The following is a 17,517-nucleotide window of genomic DNA, read 5'->3' as shown; positions in this document are numbered from 1 at the left end:
GGCTGGTTATAGGCTGGAAAACAACAGCGAGCGTAAGACAGTGAACGGTAGAAATGCTGCTATCGCAACAACGGTAAAGCAAATCCTACGGTGGGGACTCGTCGTCCGAGCAAGGAGCCATCGTAGCCGTCCGGTGTATTTGCCGGATCTGCTACACCCCTTCTCTGAATGAACAAGGGTGTTGACTGAAAGTGCCACAGGGTAAGACTGACACTCCGGCCCCACCCACGTCCCCAAACACGAAACCCAGCCAACGGAAGGAAAACCCAAACACTCCGCGCCCCCAATCATTCACCCCCGCGCGGCCTCCTCGCCTTCCTGTCTCTCCCCTTCTCCCCTCCCTTTCTGCTGCAGCTGGGTAGGGTTTAGCGGTGGCTGAGGGAGGTCTCGGTGGCATGGCGCCGTCCAAGGGGGAGCGGCGGGGCGGCGACCCGGCCGAGGGGGAGGACGAGGATTCGGCCAGCGTCGGCCGCTGCGCCAGATCCGGCGGCATCTGCCCGACCCGGCGCCACGCGGATGACGAGGCCAGGTCAGCCGCTCGTACACCTGCGGCGAGGGCGCCGGGCGAGGGCGGGAGCCGGACGCTTGAGAGGCGCGTCGTGCCGGGGGAGATGCGCGGCAAGGGCGCGGCCGCCGATGTCGTCCAGGAGGCGTTGCCGACGTGCGGGTGCCACATCGAGCGCTACCGTCACCACGATGCGGTTCCCCGTCGACGCCCTGTACGGGTCGACGACGGCGAGGGCACGTCCGCGGCCGGCGCCGAGGAGGCCGTGCGGACGTGCGGGAGCTACACCGACACCCCGCCCCGACGCCCTACACCGGTCAGCGCGTCGACGGCTCTCGGCATCAAGGGCGGCCGCGGAGGGCGGGGCCTGAAGAACAAGCGCGACGAGATGCCCGTGGAGGTGAGCCGCGGCGGAGTGCACTCGGACGGCTTCGAAGAGTCGGTCGCGCGGTGCGGCTTCCGAAACCCGAGCCTGGTGCGGCGGTGCGCCACGCCGCCACGGAGGGACTCGACGCGGTGCGCGCAGATGGGGGCCTGCATTCCGGTGGCAGTTGGACGGGGTCGCGGCCACAAGGACACCCACGACGACTACTACGGCACCTCGAGGCCACGGGCTGCGGAGCTCCATGCCCCCACTGCAGATCTGCGCGCAGAGGTATGGCCTTCTCCCTTGTTCTTGTGTGCACGCGCGCGCTTCAAATTCTGCTGGAGTTACAATATGCACCTTCATCGCTGCTGGCTCATGTCATGTGTGTGCCCGCTGTAGCCCGTAGGTGTGGACGTGGTTGTTTGTTTATGTGAGCGCGCGGTATATATATGAGGGACGTGCATTCCCTTGTTCATATCTTGTTGCTGTAACCACACTGCCAGGATAGTGCATTCCCTTGTTCATGTTTGTTGCTGTAACAACACTTTTAGATCTTGTGTGTGGTTCCAGGTTGTATATATAAACTTTTCCTTGTTCTATTTCGAATGCATCTCTCTTCTGCATGTTTGAGATTTGCGCCATGCGTTGCATGAATTCTTTTGACATGCCATATGTTATTTCTGGATTAGATGTATGACACCGGGAGTATCGAGGGGCCACCTGGATCTTTCACTGTGAACAATGTCCAAGTGTTTGCTGGCTATGTCCTGCATACCGGTTCATTTCTGGAAGGGCCTGACTCCAAGACATTGTCTGTTGGCGATGAAGTGAAATACAAGGTAACATTCTTTACTTATTAATTCTTTATACTGAATCAGTAACCTATGAAATTTGCTAAATTACCCATATGCCGCACTTTGCTCTAAGGGTATGTTTTCAAGCCTCTCAGATTTTACAGGGAGTGCTTTTTTGTGCTCATGATGGTTTCGCTATTGCAAATGTAGGAAGTAATTGGTGACCGTATTGACCAGAAAGGTCCCATTGCTCTTCCAGAGAAGCTGATATTTGATTTCTCCCATGGTATGCTGTGATTATTTTTATATTGCATTCACTTGTTGTTTTTTTCCTCAGCTTGTCTACTCAACTGTTAGTACATAACAGGGAAACCTGTCCAACCAGAAGATTTGCAAAAAATTGAGTCTATAGTGAAGCAGCGAATAGAGGCTGAGCTGGAGCTATCTGCACAAGAAATAAAATTAGCCAATCCGAAGAGCGTGAATGGTCTTCGAGCTGTGTTTGGTGAAGTGCGTTCTCTTACCCAGCTCGACATACCATGTTGTCATATCTCGTTTGCCTGCCCTGTTATTTTGTGTAATTCCTTTTACATATGGGCTTTGTAGATCTACCCTGATCCTGTAAGAGTTGTATCGATTGGTCGCAAACTGGAAGATGTGCTTGCCAACCCTGAAAGCAAAGAATGGTTATCTGATATCAATGAAGCAAGTAAACTGGACGGAGCAACATTGGAAAAGGTAAACTTTTCCCCCTCTGTGCTTGTGTCTCTTTTAGTGTGAGCTATATGGTTGTGGTGCTCTCTGCTCTGATAAATTGGATATTATTAAAACTTACTGTGAGTTTGTTTGTTTTCTTAGAAACATTATGTCCTTAACCTTTATATGAAAGATGATGCCAATTGTACTTTGTAGCCATTTCCTGTTGACCTGCTTTGTATTAGATTGTAACTAAGAATGTTGTTTCTTCATCAGAAAATTGGATCGATCAATAATACACTGGATGCAGCTGCTATCCCAGCTGCAAGAAAAGCTGATCTAAAAGGCAATGTCTCAAAGTTGGAGGTCTGTAAATGCTTCAGTTCATTTGCCACATCTTGTCAAAGAGAATATTTACGATATTTGGTATTCTATTGGTAGTTAAAATGAAAGCTGATTATAGCTGTTGCATATATCAGGATCAACTAAGGGAGGCGAAGAAGAAAACGGGCAAAGAAAATGTCCAAAAGGCTGCCAAGACTGACATAGATGCTGCAGAAGCTGCTGTTTCTAAAGAAAAACTCTTCTGTGTTACTCATGCTGGTGTGCGTCTTGATACCACTGCTGCCCGGGAAGCAGTTGTCAAACCCATGGACCGTTTCAAGGTCGGCACTCCAATCCATTTCTTTCTAGTAGTGTCCGCATCATCTAAAAATAACTATAGATTGAGCATAACTAACTTACACCAACAGTTTTATTTTATTTATGAATTTAAAATCAAATTTGTGCCAAATATTTGGATGTGCTGGTGACCTCGTGGGTTTGGTTTTTCCAGAGTCTGCCAATAATGATATTGTATGTTGTCTGAACTTCTGAAATCCTAGTTTTATTCTGAAATTCTCAATTTAACGATTGTGTTAGTTTTATCCTAAATTTCTCGATTTTACTATGCTCACTGCATGTACTTCTGAAATGCTATGAATTTTATAGGTAACTTTCTTTAGATTTTCCTATATTGCACAACAAAGTTTGGCAATCAATTTCAGGCTGTGTCATTTATTCTATTGTTTCTAAATGTGTTTGTGGGTGGATATCTACTGATCTGATGTACGGACATTGTTTTCTTTTGTGTATTTGTATAGCTTTGGCTTTGTAGTACTCGTAAACCGATATTCTGTTCGTGACCTTTAGAGCATTGATGCACTTCTATATGTGCACTATCTCTTGACATTACGTGGGTTTCTCATTTCAATAGTTAGGGTAAACTAGTCAAAACTAGCTGGTTCGGGTTGTGCATTTCTCTCTCTCTCTTTTCTAACTCATTACTTGTGTTGCAGGATGCAGACAAGAAACAACTTGGTACAATCGGTGAGGAGGTGAAGCAGTTGGCTCAAAGAGCAAGGGATAACAGAGAAGCAAACAACAGCTCTTCTACTAGTGCAAGCATTAAAAAATCCGCTAAAAACACTGTTCAGGTACTGCCTCTTTTCTGCCCCCATTTGTACACCTGATTTGTACTCCCTATACATCTGCACTTGTGGTTGGATAACAGAGAATGAAACCTATACTACCGTAGTTCTCCCTATGTTCTATATTTGACATATGTTTTATTCTCAGATACTTGTGAAATTTTGTGGAGCAACTATTCCTGTTCAGGAGAACCTTGACATATTAAGTGCAAATATGCTAATCGATCATGTTTGCCGGTGTGCGGGAGTTAGTCTCACTGATCTCTATTCGACCTTCTGTGGAAGAATTCTGGAGCCGAATAAAGTTTTGTCATATTATCAACTCCAGAAGGATTCTATGGTTTATATTAATCCTAGACTACGAGGTGGCAGGTAGGTTTTAATTATAAATCTTATTATTACTGTATTTTTAGTTTGATGCTACAGTTTTTTTACCTTACTGTAAATTGTGAGCTGAATGTTCCTGAAGTACTGATTCTTGGTACTTTTTTTTTTACCTTAGACCGCTGTTAACTGTGTTGTGCTGTGCTATTTGACATGTTTCTGTAGCAGTGACTCTAGTGATACATCTGTTGTACTAACATGTTCCCGAAAACTGATTCATGGTGCTTTTTTTCCCGTTAGATTGCTGTTAACTGTAATGTGCTGGCCTATCTTTTTTTTTTCCTGCAATACTTTGGGTCCCTGTGTATTGTAAAAGCACTAAATTGTGTTTGTTTTGCAGTGCTGGTCGTAAAAACTGGGATGATGTAATCATTACTCTGAATGTCTACCACGGTGTGGCTTTGCCATGGGACCTACTTCTCCCCTGTCAGAGTCCAGCAATGAAAGTGTGGTACCTGGATCATCCACTACAGGTTCGGTGTCAAAAGGTGCTTATATACCTTGGCAGAAAACATTACGTTGGAATTTGTTTCGGAGGCTTCACTTCCAAGCAAATTTTCTTTGATGCCGATGGTAATGCGCATATTGATGCTGCTCCTCAAGAGTATAGTCAAGAACTTGCCTTATTGGATTATGGTGCAGTTTCTGGAATATTTGACGATGCCTTAGAAGCTGGAATTAACAAATATCCAACCTATTTCTATAATCTTATCAGTTTCCTGTCAAATTGTCCTGCTGTTGATTTTCGAAGTAAGGCTGTGATTGCTTTTGTCACGAATCACCCCTCGCTGTTAACATATTCTCGAAGAATTCAGATCACTGCAGTTCTCGATATGTTGCTTACAAGGCTCAGTAAAGATGATTCAGAGGCCTTGATAAATATGCTTGAAAATTTCTCTTGGGGGAGCAGGTTGGATAAGGTTCCTGCAATGTACCACACGTATTACTTTCACTGGTGGTATGCTAGAGATGGGAGCATATGTACCCCTTATAAGGATAATGGAGTCAGCTTGCTCAAATTCTCTAACAACTTTTTCAAGCATCACAATGTAAGATGTTTAGTCTTTCTCTTCGGATACACACCCTCTTGTAATTTTGTATGACAAGCTGATACAATCTTCTTCCGATGCAGGGCTTCTCTCTAGAAGAGCGGGATGCAGCGTTTGCGTTGGCGACGAAGCATAAAAACTATCTAGCTCAGCTACTGTTTTCCATTCTTATAACATTCAAAGACCCAAATAAGCCATGCCCTCCATCTGTTCAGGCTTTTATTGATGAAGTGATTGTAATGTGAGCTATGGCACTTGATAGTCAATCATACATAATATGTGAAGTTAGCTCACACGTTTGTTGATTATTTGCAGGCTAGGGGATCACACGGTCGATTGCGAGATTGCCCAAACTTGATTGCAAGCGCAATGCCTGGGAATGCGAGCTGGGTGACTGTTTAGCTAGATGGCTTGTTATGTGTTGTCAGAGCGGAATGCATGTCTAACACCGGCAGGAAATTGCTGTTGTTGTAAGCCTTTGAGCCTTGTTCAACATTATATAACTGAAGTTTGTATTGTACCATTTCGAACCATGTTCATGGTGGTAGGGCTTTAATTTTGTGAGGTAGGGCTTAATTTTTCTGCTTGTGGCTTCTGAGTTGGTTTGGCTGGGAGGAAGACTAGCCTAGCTTTGCTCTGCGTGTCCAGCACAAGTGACATTCGATCATGTGTGTTTGGTTCGGTTGAGTCCTGGTGTATACAAATGTTTTCTTTTCAAGAGTGATGATAAACGATGATGTATCAGTGTTTGAAGTTCAATCAAGCTAGCTGAATGGCATTACCTCAAGAAAAAGAACAGGGCATAAACAAATCATTACATACAACAAGCATAGCACAAGCTCCACACCAAGGCCGCCTTAAGGAGACGAATTATAGCACACATCACAAACACAACACTAGGTGCCTACCCTAAACCAAAAGACAAACACCGGACGTCTCTCACGACAACACACCACCGTGACTTATGTAATCAACCATCCACCCATGATTGCCTAAAAGTGCTTGCCGCATAGATGTCAGGACTTGGTCGGTCTTGAGAAATGTATCGTCTTGGATGCACCAGTGACGACGTACGTAGCGCCTCTAAAGCTCAACCTAGGGTAGCAACGAGCACCAAATGATCGCAACACCGGATCTCCACTCCGTGTCTCCATACACGATACTCCCAACATAGGAATGGCGTTGAGAACACCGCCATCGCCGATTTAGAACTAAACCTAGGCTTTCACGCGGATACAACAACCAAACACCAATGTGAGAGGGGAGATGCTGACACACGCACGGGCGCCGTCCATAACACTGCACACCTACAACCTCACCCACCTGATTGGGGGCTACACCGTCCAAGTTGGATCACATCATCGCTGCCGCAACACCTCGTCTTCGTAGCCGAAACGCCACGGTCCACCATAGATCAACACAAAAACAGGGGCATGCAACCAATCTTCCACCTCCAGCACGACCGAAAGCTCACAACCCGAGCCAACAATCTCCAGCCGCACCGTCCAAGGAGTCGTCGCGTCCGACAGACACGAAACGGGCTTGAAAGGAGTAACATTTGACTGGTTACGCCACCATTCGGCACCACTATGCGGACCTCGCACGGCAGCCACCTCCGTGTCGCCACCAGGGTGTCCACCGGCATGCGCCAGCACCTCTATCGCACTTCCCCGCCTAGCTCCGCTGCAACTCTGGGGGCCCGTCGGGGCAAGACTCACGACCCCTGCCCCTTTGGAGGCCGGGCACCGCCACCACCACCGACCATGGAAGATAGGGGCAGGGGCTTTTTTTTTCTAAAAAGTTTTTGGGGCCTCCAGGGTTGCAGTATTTCTCTAGTCCACACTAAATACAAATGTTAAGTTTAAGAGGCCATGTTTTCTTTTTGAAAAGAGTCTCCAACTGGCTGCAGACCGACCTTTTCATACTCTTTCAGCTTGAAAATATTTTGTTTAAGACCAGTTTTTCTTCAGAAAGGGTACACTCAAGGGGCATCTTGCTTGAGCCATGATTGTACACCTTCCGTCGAAACTTGAAAATTGCGCTGATCTTTCAAGGCTGCAATAGCATAAGATCGGTTGAGGCATAAGAAATCCAGCCATGCCACAGAACAAATATAACCAAGAAAAGGCAATGCCTTGGTGGCAACAGACAACAGTTAATAAATTGAGTAATTATATATTCTTTTAAAATCCAGAATTTATGTTGTTTTTGGTCTGTCAATACGAGTCAAATTATGGGGCAAGCAAACAGCAGAGGAGGGAGGCATTAAAATAGTTCGAAACATCTAACATTGTTTCTAAATCAAACCAGTAGGATTCATGCAAGAAAATGACGCTGATGCAAGTTACAATCCAAAAGAAGCCACTCACTAGACATAGAGCCATGACTCATACATAATGCATACTACCCAACATCCAGTTTAACTACTAATACTTGATAATGACAACATTAAATGTCTCCAGTGGACCTCCTAAGCAGAAACAACTGATAATGGTGCGGTCCAAATTTCCACATGATATGTTGCAAGGATCTCAGGCCTTCATCCTCTTTCCACTTGCACCAAACTCGCTAGATTCCATCTCTCTGGCAAAATGAAACAGAGAAGTCTGTCAAACATAATACTTTTAATGTGACCATACGTCAAGTTATAATAATCTAAAAACAAATTTAAAAAGAAAAAAATGCAAGGCTGAGTACATATGCGGCCATATTAATTAATTGGGCAACACCCAACACAATGTCTAAGGACCGTCCAAGATGCTCTAAATGTCTAAGGTCAGTCCAGGATGCTCTGAATTAAAATTGTCGAAACGACCATTGTGTCAAGGGTACAATTTTTACTTTTGATATCTTTCATTCAGACATTTGTCAGTGCTCAGCTCTAGTTTGAAATTATGCTTCATCTGCTATGTGCATCTTCGAATGGACTTGGATCATACCAATTCCGAGTTCAGAAACGAACTACAAGTACCCTGCTATATTAACTGAATGCCCAGGTCTTCAAATCTTAAAGTGTACGGGGTGAAGCTAATGACAACGCTATCTCTATCAGAGGAAAAGAAAAGAAAAAAACAGCCTCAAGACATGCAAAAGAGTGTCATCATGATGTGCAAGAAGCTGGGTACTGATATGACAAGGGGGCAGAGTAATTTGGTAATAAAAATTGATTCCAGAATAATGATTGCCGATGAGCATCAATATCAGATATCTACTGTTCAACATGGGGAGGTGGCCAAATATCTTGATTTATATTAGCAAGTACTCCCTCCGTTTCTAAGTAAGTCTTTTTAGAGATTTCAATACGGACTACATATGGATGTATATAGACATATTTTAGAGTGTAGATTCACTCATTTTGCTCCGTATGTAGTCCTTATTGAAATCTCTAAAAAGACTTATATTTAGGAACGGAGGGAGTATGAAGCAAACTGGATGAGATAAGCAAGCATTGGAATTTTAATCATTTTAAAACCTAAGCAAACTTACAGTAGCACGCCTGCAAATGAAAGCATGTTCAGTGAACATATATAAATTGATCCCAGAATCATGAACGATGAGTATCAATATCACACATCTACTGTTGAACATGGGGAGGTGACCAAATATCTTTTTTTCTATTAAAAAGTATGAAGCAAACTGGATGCCATAAACAAGCATTGTAATTTTAATAATTTTATAAAACCTAAGAAAAATTACAGTAGCACGCCTGCAAATGAAAGCATGTTCAGTGATAGTGAACATATATAAATAAAATGACAGTAGTATGCAAATGAAACTATGATTGGTGGTGGTAGTAGTACCGGGTGCTCCTGTCGTCGGTGCGCACTGAACTCACTTGCAAAGAGCTGGGAACGAATACGCGTCGTCTTCTGTTGATAGACCTGGACATCGTTGTTACTCCCCATGTCGACACGAAGCAAGTACCGGGCGTTGAACACTAGTCGACGACCCACCGCACTGGTATCATTTACGACTAGGTAGACGACGCCGTCTTGATGGATGCTCAGGACAGGGAACGACGGAGAAAGCTGTCCCAAACCAGCAGACTGGAAGTTGGCGTTAGCCCAGATGTCTCCAAAGCTGCACTTGTAGCTTCTGCTCCACGCTGAGTGGTCAGGCGACAGAGTCCAGACGGCCAGTCCAAATGTTTCGCCGGGCTCGCGTTCAACAAATGTATTGAAGGCGAGGAACTTGACGGAGCCATGAACACAGGCCACGGAACGGAACTCCTCAGCGCAGGGGCCGTGTGGATAATCGGAGGCATCATAGTCTGGAGGTCCTTGGGGCAACTCAATGAAGCTGAAGTTGCAGTCCTTGCGCAGATCACAGAGCAACATGCCACGGTGTAGATCCACCCAGCAGAGGAAAGAGCCCCCAAAAGAGAAGCACGAGTGGACGGAGAAGTTGAAGGCGGTGGTGCCGGGTGGAAGGGGCAGGTCCCTGAGCTTGACGTCCCATTGTTTGGCGGACGACTCCCACAGCCAGAGCGCGGCTTGGGAGTCTTGTGTACAGACCCAGACGAGCTCAGCAAGAAGGTAACCGCCTTCCCCGGTGGCGCCGCACATGACGACGGCCGACTGGAACCCCATGGCTGTAGTCCTGCAGGTGCCGGGGGGGATGCAAGGGATGGCGGAGATGGAGTCGTTGCTGGCGTCGTAGATGAGATAGCCCCCCGGCAAGCTGTAGCCAGGGCGGTAGCCTCCGGCGTAGAGGGCGACCAGGTGCTTGTCTGCGCTGGAGATGCGGCCCGATTCCAGGCCGGCTGTCGGCGGGACCGGGGCGGATTTCGGCGGCCGTATGTTGAGGGAGGAGAGTTCCGGCGGATCGGCGACGAGCGGCTGGGCTTTGAATGTCTGCAGGTACTCCGCGACTGCATGAATCAACTTTCCCGGGCCCTCGGCTGAGCTTCTTGCTGGTAGTCCCCACGAGCAGCGGACTGGCCCTTCGTAGATCCCCGCCTCCTCGTCGCACAACTCAACCTCGCGGTCGAGCAGAACCATCGGAGGGGCCATGGCGGCTACCTAGCTAGCTAGCTTTGGATTAGGGTTTGGTGGAGGGAGAAGGGATTTGGGGATCGAGGATGGCGGCTCGAGCGGCTAGGGTTAGGTGGAGGACAGCGATTTGATTTGGGGATCGAGCGAGGAAGGAGAAGGGGGATTTGCACAGCAGCAGGGAAACCGGCGTGAAGGGAAAGTGGGGACTCGCTTGGACCGTTGGATCGACCAGCGAACGGTGGATACGATATCCCAGCAAACGCACGCGGAGGTCTGTGCTTCGGCGCTTCGCTTTTTCACACTGCCAGATCAACTCCAAGGGCCGATCAACCGGACGGTGCATTTGTCCGTTTTTTTTTTGTCTGTTTGGATCGGTCACCTGCCCGGTGTCCGTCCAGTTTTGTATTTGGATCGGCAGTGCGCCCAACGCATCGACCCATTTTATGTCCACACTCAACTTAAAAAAAAAGGCCCGCAACTGATCATGCCAACGGCCATGTCTCATGCTGGCACCATGCCAGCGCCGGCATACAATGCCTGCTTCAGAAAACATCACCACAGTTTATGCTGACGCACTCGCCAGCCGGCCGGCACACATGCCAGCACACAAAAAATGGTGGGACTTGAGTTTGACCACGTCATCACGGCCCCCGTGGTCATGCCGGCACACCTGCCGCCATAGATCACCCGTCGTCGAACTTGAGCATGTCGGCCTGCATCTTCTCGAACCACGGCCTCTTCCTTGGCGACACGTTGTTGAGATGCACCTTCATGATCTCCACCCCCGGTCATCATGCTCGCGAGAGCCACTTCTTTCGCCTTGGTCTTGGCGTTGGCGGCCTCGATCTCTAGCATCTTGGCTTGCTTCTTCACGTCCATCTCAAGCCTCCTCCTTTGGATCTCCATGAAACCGTCCATTTGCTCCGCCTTGAAACGCCGGCGCTCCTCCTCCCTTGAGTCCTTGTTCATCATGCCCTCCACGCTTGCGATCAAGGCGTTGGATGCCGCATCCTTGTCCTTCTTCTTGGAGTTGGTCTTCCCCCGCGGCTGTGCCGGCTCGCCCTCCCCAACCTCCTCCACGGCTTGCTCCCCCCCCCCCACGCGACTTGAGGGCAGCATATTGTGCCTTGAACTTCTCCTCGCCCTTGATGACCCGAAAGCAATGGGAGAGGTTGAAGCACTTGCCATTGTGTTGAACCTTGAATGCCTCCAAAGCTTGAAATGCCTACAAAATGTTTCCATGCAAGCATATGGGCAAATGATATGCAAATGAACACGCAAGCATGAACTTGATGACACAAAAGAGGGCAGCTTGCTAGCATACCATGTCTTGCATGCCGATGCCACTCACGGGGTAGGCCTTGACACTCTCAAGAGTGGCGCAAAACTTGTTGCACTCTTATTGGATCACCCTCCATCGCTTGAAAATGGACACCCACCCGCACGTGCTCACAAATTGGTAAGGCGGAAACTTCTTGCGCTCATGAAACTCTCGATGGACACGAATCCAAAAGGTTGGATGCTTTTGTTCGGCGCCCATCTTGGGTCTTGTCCAATGTCTCGCCAACACTCACAAAGAAGGTTGTCCTCGGCATCCATGTATGCCTTCGTGCGCTTGCTCTTGCGCTTCGGCTTAGGACCGACGGCTTGGTTGGCGAGCTCATTCTCGAACAAAGACTTCACTTCGATGTCGCACTCGTCCTCTTACTCTAGCCCGTAGTCGTCCGCGAACTCATGGTCGAGTGGGAAGCCGTCCAGGTCGATGCTGACCTTATCACGCATGAAGGTCACCTGATCGGGATCATAGCCAGCGGCCGTGCTGGCTTTGTGTCTCGTCGGGATCGTAGCCAGCGGCCGGCGCACCGCCCTCGAAGATGAGGTTCTGCATGTAGTCCTCGTCGACGGCGGACAACATTCCCTCGAATAGGTTGCGGGCGTCTGGGAGCACGCTGGCCGGCGTCTGTCGCGTGCGTTTCCTCACGCCGTCGGATGACGAGCCACCGGCCACCAGGGTGGCGCTGAGGTCGATGGGCGCGGGCGAGGGCGTGGAAGGCGCGACAACGCTCACACCGGGCGAGCACTCCCCGGAGAGGCGGGAGACCTACGGGTACACGTGGAAGCCGGGCATCGGGTTGCAAGCCGACGCGCGGGGCGAGTCGGGCAGCACCATCCGAGGAAACGCCGATGAGCCGGTGCCGGCCGCGCGATGGCGGCATTGACGAGGCCGTGCTGGCCAGGGTTTAACCCTAGCATGTAGAGCACCTCCCTCGTTGCCGCCGTGACGCGGGTGTTGGTAACCTCCTGCTGCGCGGCGGCGGCGACGGCAGCCTGTGCGGCGGCCTCATCCCTCGTGTCCGCGGCGTGCCTCCGGTCCTTCCTCTTGGCCAACTCCCTTGCCCGATGTGTGGGCGTCAGCGTCTTCTTTGGTTTGGCCGCAGCAGTGGTCTTGCATGGGACACGAGGCTTGCCTTTCCCGGAGGGGGCGGTGGCGCCGGACGAGGCGAGGGAGGCGAGGCCGCCGGCGGCGTCGAGGTCGATGGCATCGTCCATGGCGGGTGTGGGACGGGAGCGTGCGGGCGGGAGGATTTTTGGGGAAAATGATGGTGGCTGCCACCGACCGGCGGGCCCGGGAGAGGAGTAGGCGCGCGCGCGTCCGTCTCAAATCTGCGCCGACGCAAATCTGGCTCAAAATTGGGCCGGAAATAGGTCACCATGCGGACGCCAAGCGGACGCGGGTCCATTTGGGTCGGCGCATTGGGCCGCCTTTTTTATCCGCGCCGACCCAAATGGACGCCAGCAGAAGAAATGGGTCGCCTCATTGGAGTTGCTCTCATCCACATACCAAAAGGCTATCCTATGATGGAAATGCAACGGGCGTGGCGGCATTAACCAGTGGCCTGACTTCATCGTCTTGAAATTATGCTTTGCCGACAAATGGAATTGCTTGGACTTAGGTCAAGGCGAAATCCCTGCTCGGCTTGCCGATGCTGACAGCGGCGACGACACTCGCGAGTGTCATGTCCTTTCTTGGAGGCGTTGCCATAGCCTTTATCCGTGCCCTTATTCGAGCAACAAGGGAAACATCGGGTCTGGTTCTTCGGATAGGATGGCGGCAACGCTGTTCCCCTTCTTCAAGGCGCCATCATGTTTGCTCTAAGCGTCCCCAATGTTTAGCTTTTTAGATGTTAGATGTCGTACTAGTTCGACTTGCCTTCCTAGTTCTTGGCTTTTTTTTGAAATGGAACACGCTTGCATTCCTCTTACGTATCATTGCTGGACAGGTCGCCAGCCATGGAGTTTAGTACAAACTCTGGGAGATGCCTCAGCCAAGTGACACACGCACCAGAATTTAACCTAGCACCGAAAGCCGCTAAACCACGTGCCACCAAATTACATGCTCGAGGGCAATTTACAACACACGCATCAGAGAACTCTACATGTAGCTGATACTTAATCTTTCTAAAAATGGACCCTAGTGCAGACAAATCATATTCTTCAGTAGATACAGCCTTCCTTAGCTGAACTGAATCTGTCTCTAACATTACTCTTTTTTTTGAACATCAGTACAGACACAAGCGCTCATATACACGCGCATACACTCACCCCTATGAACGCACACACGCACACCCTACCCCTATGAGCACCTCCGAAAGACTGAGCCGGCATATCATCTTGAAATTTACGAAGTCACCGTAGGCACCTCGTCGTCGACGGAAACGTCTCCTTCCACTGAATGCGCATCGCCGAAAATCCTGAAATAAATCCAGAAATAAATGCGAGCACCAAGATTTGAACCCTAGTGGACTGGAGATACCACAGTCCCTCTAACCATCCAACCACATGTTCGTTCGCTCTCTAACATTACTCTGTCACAACTCATTTGGCTAGCAATACTTATTGCATATAACATAGCCGTTGCTTCAGATTGGAAAGCATCAACCACCCATTCTAGTTTGCCTGCACCTGCAGCTAGAGCTTCACCCTTATGATTTCTAATAACAAAGCCCCATCCTCCTGAAGGAAATATGCCCTAGAGGCAATAATAAAGTTATTATTTATTTCCTTATATCATGATAAATGTTTATTATTCATGCTAGAATTGTATTAACCGGAAACATAATACTTGTGTGAATACATAGACAAATAAAGTGTCACTAGTATGCCTCTATTTGACTAGCTCGTTAATCAAAGATGGTTATGTTTCCTAACCATAGACATGAGTTGTCATTTGATTAATGGGATCACATCATTAGGAGAATGATGTGATTGACATGACCCATTCCATTAGCTTAGCACCCAATCGTTTAGTATGTTGCTATTGCTTTCTTCATGACTTATACATGTTCCTATGACTATGAGATTATGCAACTCCCGTTTACCGGAGGAACACTTTGTGTGCTACCAAACGTCACAACGTAATTGGGTGATTATAAAGGTGCTCTACAGGTGTCTCCAAAGGTACATGTTGGGTTGGCGTATTTCGAGATTAGGATTTGTCACTCCGATTGTCGGAGAGGTATCTCTGGGCCCTCTCGGTAATGCACATCACTTAAGCCTTGCAAGCAATGCAACTAATAAGTTAGTTGCAAGATTATGTATTACAGAACGAGTAAAGAGACTTGCCGATAACGAGATTGAACTAGGTATTGAGATACCGACGATCGAATCTCGGGCAAGTAACATACCGATGACAAAGGGAACAAACGTATGTTGTTATGCGGTCTGACCGATAAAGATCTTCGTAGAATATGTAGGAGCCAATATGAGCATCCAGGTTCCGCTATTGGTTATTGACCGGAGACGTGTCTCGGTCATGTCTACATTGTTCTCGAACCCGTAGGGTCCGCACGCTTAACGTTACAATGACAGTTTCATTATGAGTTTATATGTTTTGATGTACCAAAGGTTGTTCGGAGTCCAGGATGTGATCACGGACTTGACGAGGAGTCTTGAAATGGTCGAGACATAAAGATCGATATATTGGACGACTATATTTGGACACCGGAAAGGTTCCGGGTGAGATTGGGACAGTACCGAATCACTGGGAGGTTATCGGAACCCCCCGGGAGGTATATGGGCCTTATTGGGCCTTAGTGGAAAGGAGGGGAAAGAAGCAAGGGAAGGGGCGCCCCCCCAAGCCCAATCCGAATTGGGAGGGGGGCTGGGCCCCCCTTTCCTTCCTCCCTCCTTCCTCTTCCTTCCCTCTCCTACTCCTAATAGGAAAAAGGGAGTCCTACTCCCGGTGGGAGTTGGACTCCCCCTAGGGCGCGCCACCCCCTTGGCCGGCCCCCTCCTCCACTCCTTTATATACGGGGGCAGGGGGCCACCCCATAACACAACAGTTGATCATTGATCTCTTAGCCGTGTGCGGTGCCCCCCTCCACCATAGTCCTCGATAATATTGTAGCGGTGCTTAGGCGAAGCCCTGCGACGTTAAACATCAAGATCGTCACCACGCCGTCGTGCTGACGGAACTCATCCCCGACACTTTGCTGGATCGGAGTTCGGGGATCGTCATCGAGCTGAACGTGTGCTAGAACTCGGAGGTACCGTAGTTTCGGTGCTTGATCGGTCGGGCCGTGAAGACGTACGACTACATCAACCGCATTGTGCTAACGCTTCCGCTTCTGGTCTACGAGGGTACGTAGACAACACTCTCCCCTCTCGTTGCTATGCATCACCATGATCTTGCGTGTGCGTAGGAATTTTTTTGAAATTACTACGTTCCCCAACAGTGGCATCAGAGCCTAGGTTTTATGTGTTGATGTTATATGCACGAGTAGAACACAAGTGAGTTGTGGGCGATATAAGTCATACTGCTTACCAGCATGTCATACTTTGGTTCGTCAGTATTGTTGGATGAAGCGGCCCGGACCGACATTATGCGTACGCTTACGCGAGACTGGTTCTACCGACGTGCTTTGCACACAGGTGGCTGGCGGGTGTCAGTTTCTCCAACTTTAGTTGAACTGAGTGTGGCTACACCCGGTCCTTGCGAAGGTTAAAACAACACCAACTTGACAAACTATCGTTGTGGTTTTGATGCGTAGGTAAGAACGGTTCTTGCTAAGCCCGTAGCAGCCATGTAAAACTTGCAACAACAAAGTAGAGGACGTCTAACTTGTTTTTGCAGGGCATCTTGTGATGTGATATGGTCAAGACATGATGCTAAATTTTATTGTATGAGATGATCATGTTTTGTAACCGAGTTATCGGCAACTGGCAGGAGCCATATCGTTGTCGCTTTATTGTATGCAATGCAATCGCGCCGTAATGCTTTACTTTATCACTAAGCGGTAGCAATAGTCGTGGAAGCATAAGAGTGGCGAGACGACAACAATGCTACGATGGAGATCAAGGTGTCGCGCCGGTGACGATGGTGATCATGACGATGCTTCGGAGATGGAGATCACAAGCACAAGATGATGATGGCCATATCATATCACTTATATTGATTGCATGTGATGTTTATCTTTTATGCATCTTATCTTGCTTTGATTGACGGTAGCATTATAAGATGATCTCTCACTAAATTTCAAGATAAAAGTGTTATCCCTGAGTATGCACCATTGCCAAAGTTCGTCGTGCCCAGACACCACGTGATGATCGGGTGTGATAAGCTCTATGTCCGTCTACAATGGGTGCAAGCCAGTTTTGCACACGCAGAATACTCAGGTTAAACTTGACGAGCCTAGCATATGCAGATATGGCCTCGGAACACTGAGACCGAAAGGTTGAGCGTGAATCATATAGTAGATATGATCAACATAGTGATGTTCACCATTGAAAACTACTCCATTTCACGTGATGATCGGTTATGGTTTAGTTGATTTGGATCACATGATCACTTAGAAGATTAGAGGGATGTCTTTCTAAGTGGGAGTTCTTAAGTAATATGATTAATTGAACTTAAATTTATCATGAAATTAGTACCTGATAGTATCTTGCTTGTTTATGTTTGATTGTAGATAGATGGCCCGTGCTGTTGTTCCGTTGAATTTTAATGCGTTCCTTGAGAAAGCAAAGTTGAAATATGATGGTAGCAATTATACGGACTGGGTCCGTAACTTGAGGATTATCCTCATTGCTACACAGAAGAATTACGTCTTGGAAGCACCGTTGGGTGCCAGGCCTGCTGCTGGAGCAACACCAGATGTTATGAACGTCTGGCAGAGCAAAGCTGATGACTACTCGATAGTTCAGTGTGCCATGCTTTACGGCTTAGAATCCGGACTTCAACGACGTTCTGAACGTCATGA

The 17,517-nt window shown here is 48.3% G+C and overlaps 2 protein-coding genes across 2 annotated transcripts; one reads left to right on the top strand and one right to left on the bottom strand.

Annotated features, from left to right (window-relative positions):
• The first annotated feature begins 287 nt into the window (after positions 1 to 287).
• On the top strand, positions 288 to 5,844 carry LOC123184221 (uncharacterized). The gene is made up of 12 exons (XM_044596377.1): positions 288 to 1,160; positions 1,562 to 1,711; positions 1,877 to 1,952; positions 2,034 to 2,176; positions 2,273 to 2,404; positions 2,639 to 2,728; positions 2,842 to 3,027; positions 3,700 to 3,837; positions 3,980 to 4,203; positions 4,556 to 5,264; positions 5,348 to 5,505; positions 5,580 to 5,844. The coding sequence occupies exons 1-12, from the start codon at positions 396 to 398 to the stop codon at positions 5,620 to 5,622; spliced, it is 2,814 nt and encodes a 937-aa protein (XP_044452312.1). The 5' UTR covers positions 288 to 395; the 3' UTR covers positions 5,623 to 5,844.
• A 1,681-nt stretch (positions 5,845 to 7,525) lies between these two features.
• On the bottom strand, positions 7,526 to 10,425 carry LOC123186970 (uncharacterized). Its single transcript, XM_044598709.1, has 2 exons — positions 9,065 to 10,425; positions 7,526 to 7,847 (listed from the first exon to the last, which is right to left on the bottom strand). The coding sequence occupies exons 1-2, from the start codon at positions 10,274 to 10,276 to the stop codon at positions 7,833 to 7,835; spliced, it is 1,227 nt and encodes a 408-aa protein (XP_044454644.1). The 5' UTR covers positions 10,277 to 10,425; the 3' UTR covers positions 7,526 to 7,832.
• Between the last annotated feature and the right edge of the window lie 7,092 nt (positions 10,426 to 17,517).

Source organism: Triticum aestivum, chromosome 2A, assembly GCF_018294505.1.
Source record: "Triticum aestivum cultivar Chinese Spring chromosome 2A, IWGSC CS RefSeq v2.1, whole genome shotgun sequence".
In the NCBI taxonomy this organism is placed as follows: Eukaryota; Viridiplantae; Streptophyta; class Magnoliopsida; order Poales; family Poaceae; genus Triticum; species Triticum aestivum.
This window is presented reverse-complemented; position numbering and strand designations above follow the sequence as displayed.

Excerpts from the sequence above, each read along its gene's own strand:
- LOC123184221 (XM_044596377.1), top strand. The coding sequence starts at position 396 with ATGGCGCCGTCCAAGGGGGAGCGGCGGGGCGGCGACCCGGCCGAGGGG. Across the intron at positions 1,712-1,876 it reads GCGATGAAGTGAAATACAAG|GAAGTAATTGGTGACCGTAT; the intron begins GTAACATTCTTT and ends TTGCAAATGTAG. Across the intron at positions 2,729-2,841 it reads GCAATGTCTCAAAGTTGGAG|GATCAACTAAGGGAGGCGAA; the intron begins GTCTGTAAATGC and ends TGCATATATCAG.
- LOC123186970 (XM_044598709.1), bottom strand. The coding sequence starts at position 10,276 with ATGGCCCCTCCGATGGTTCTGCTCGACCGCGAGGTTGAGTTGTGCGAC.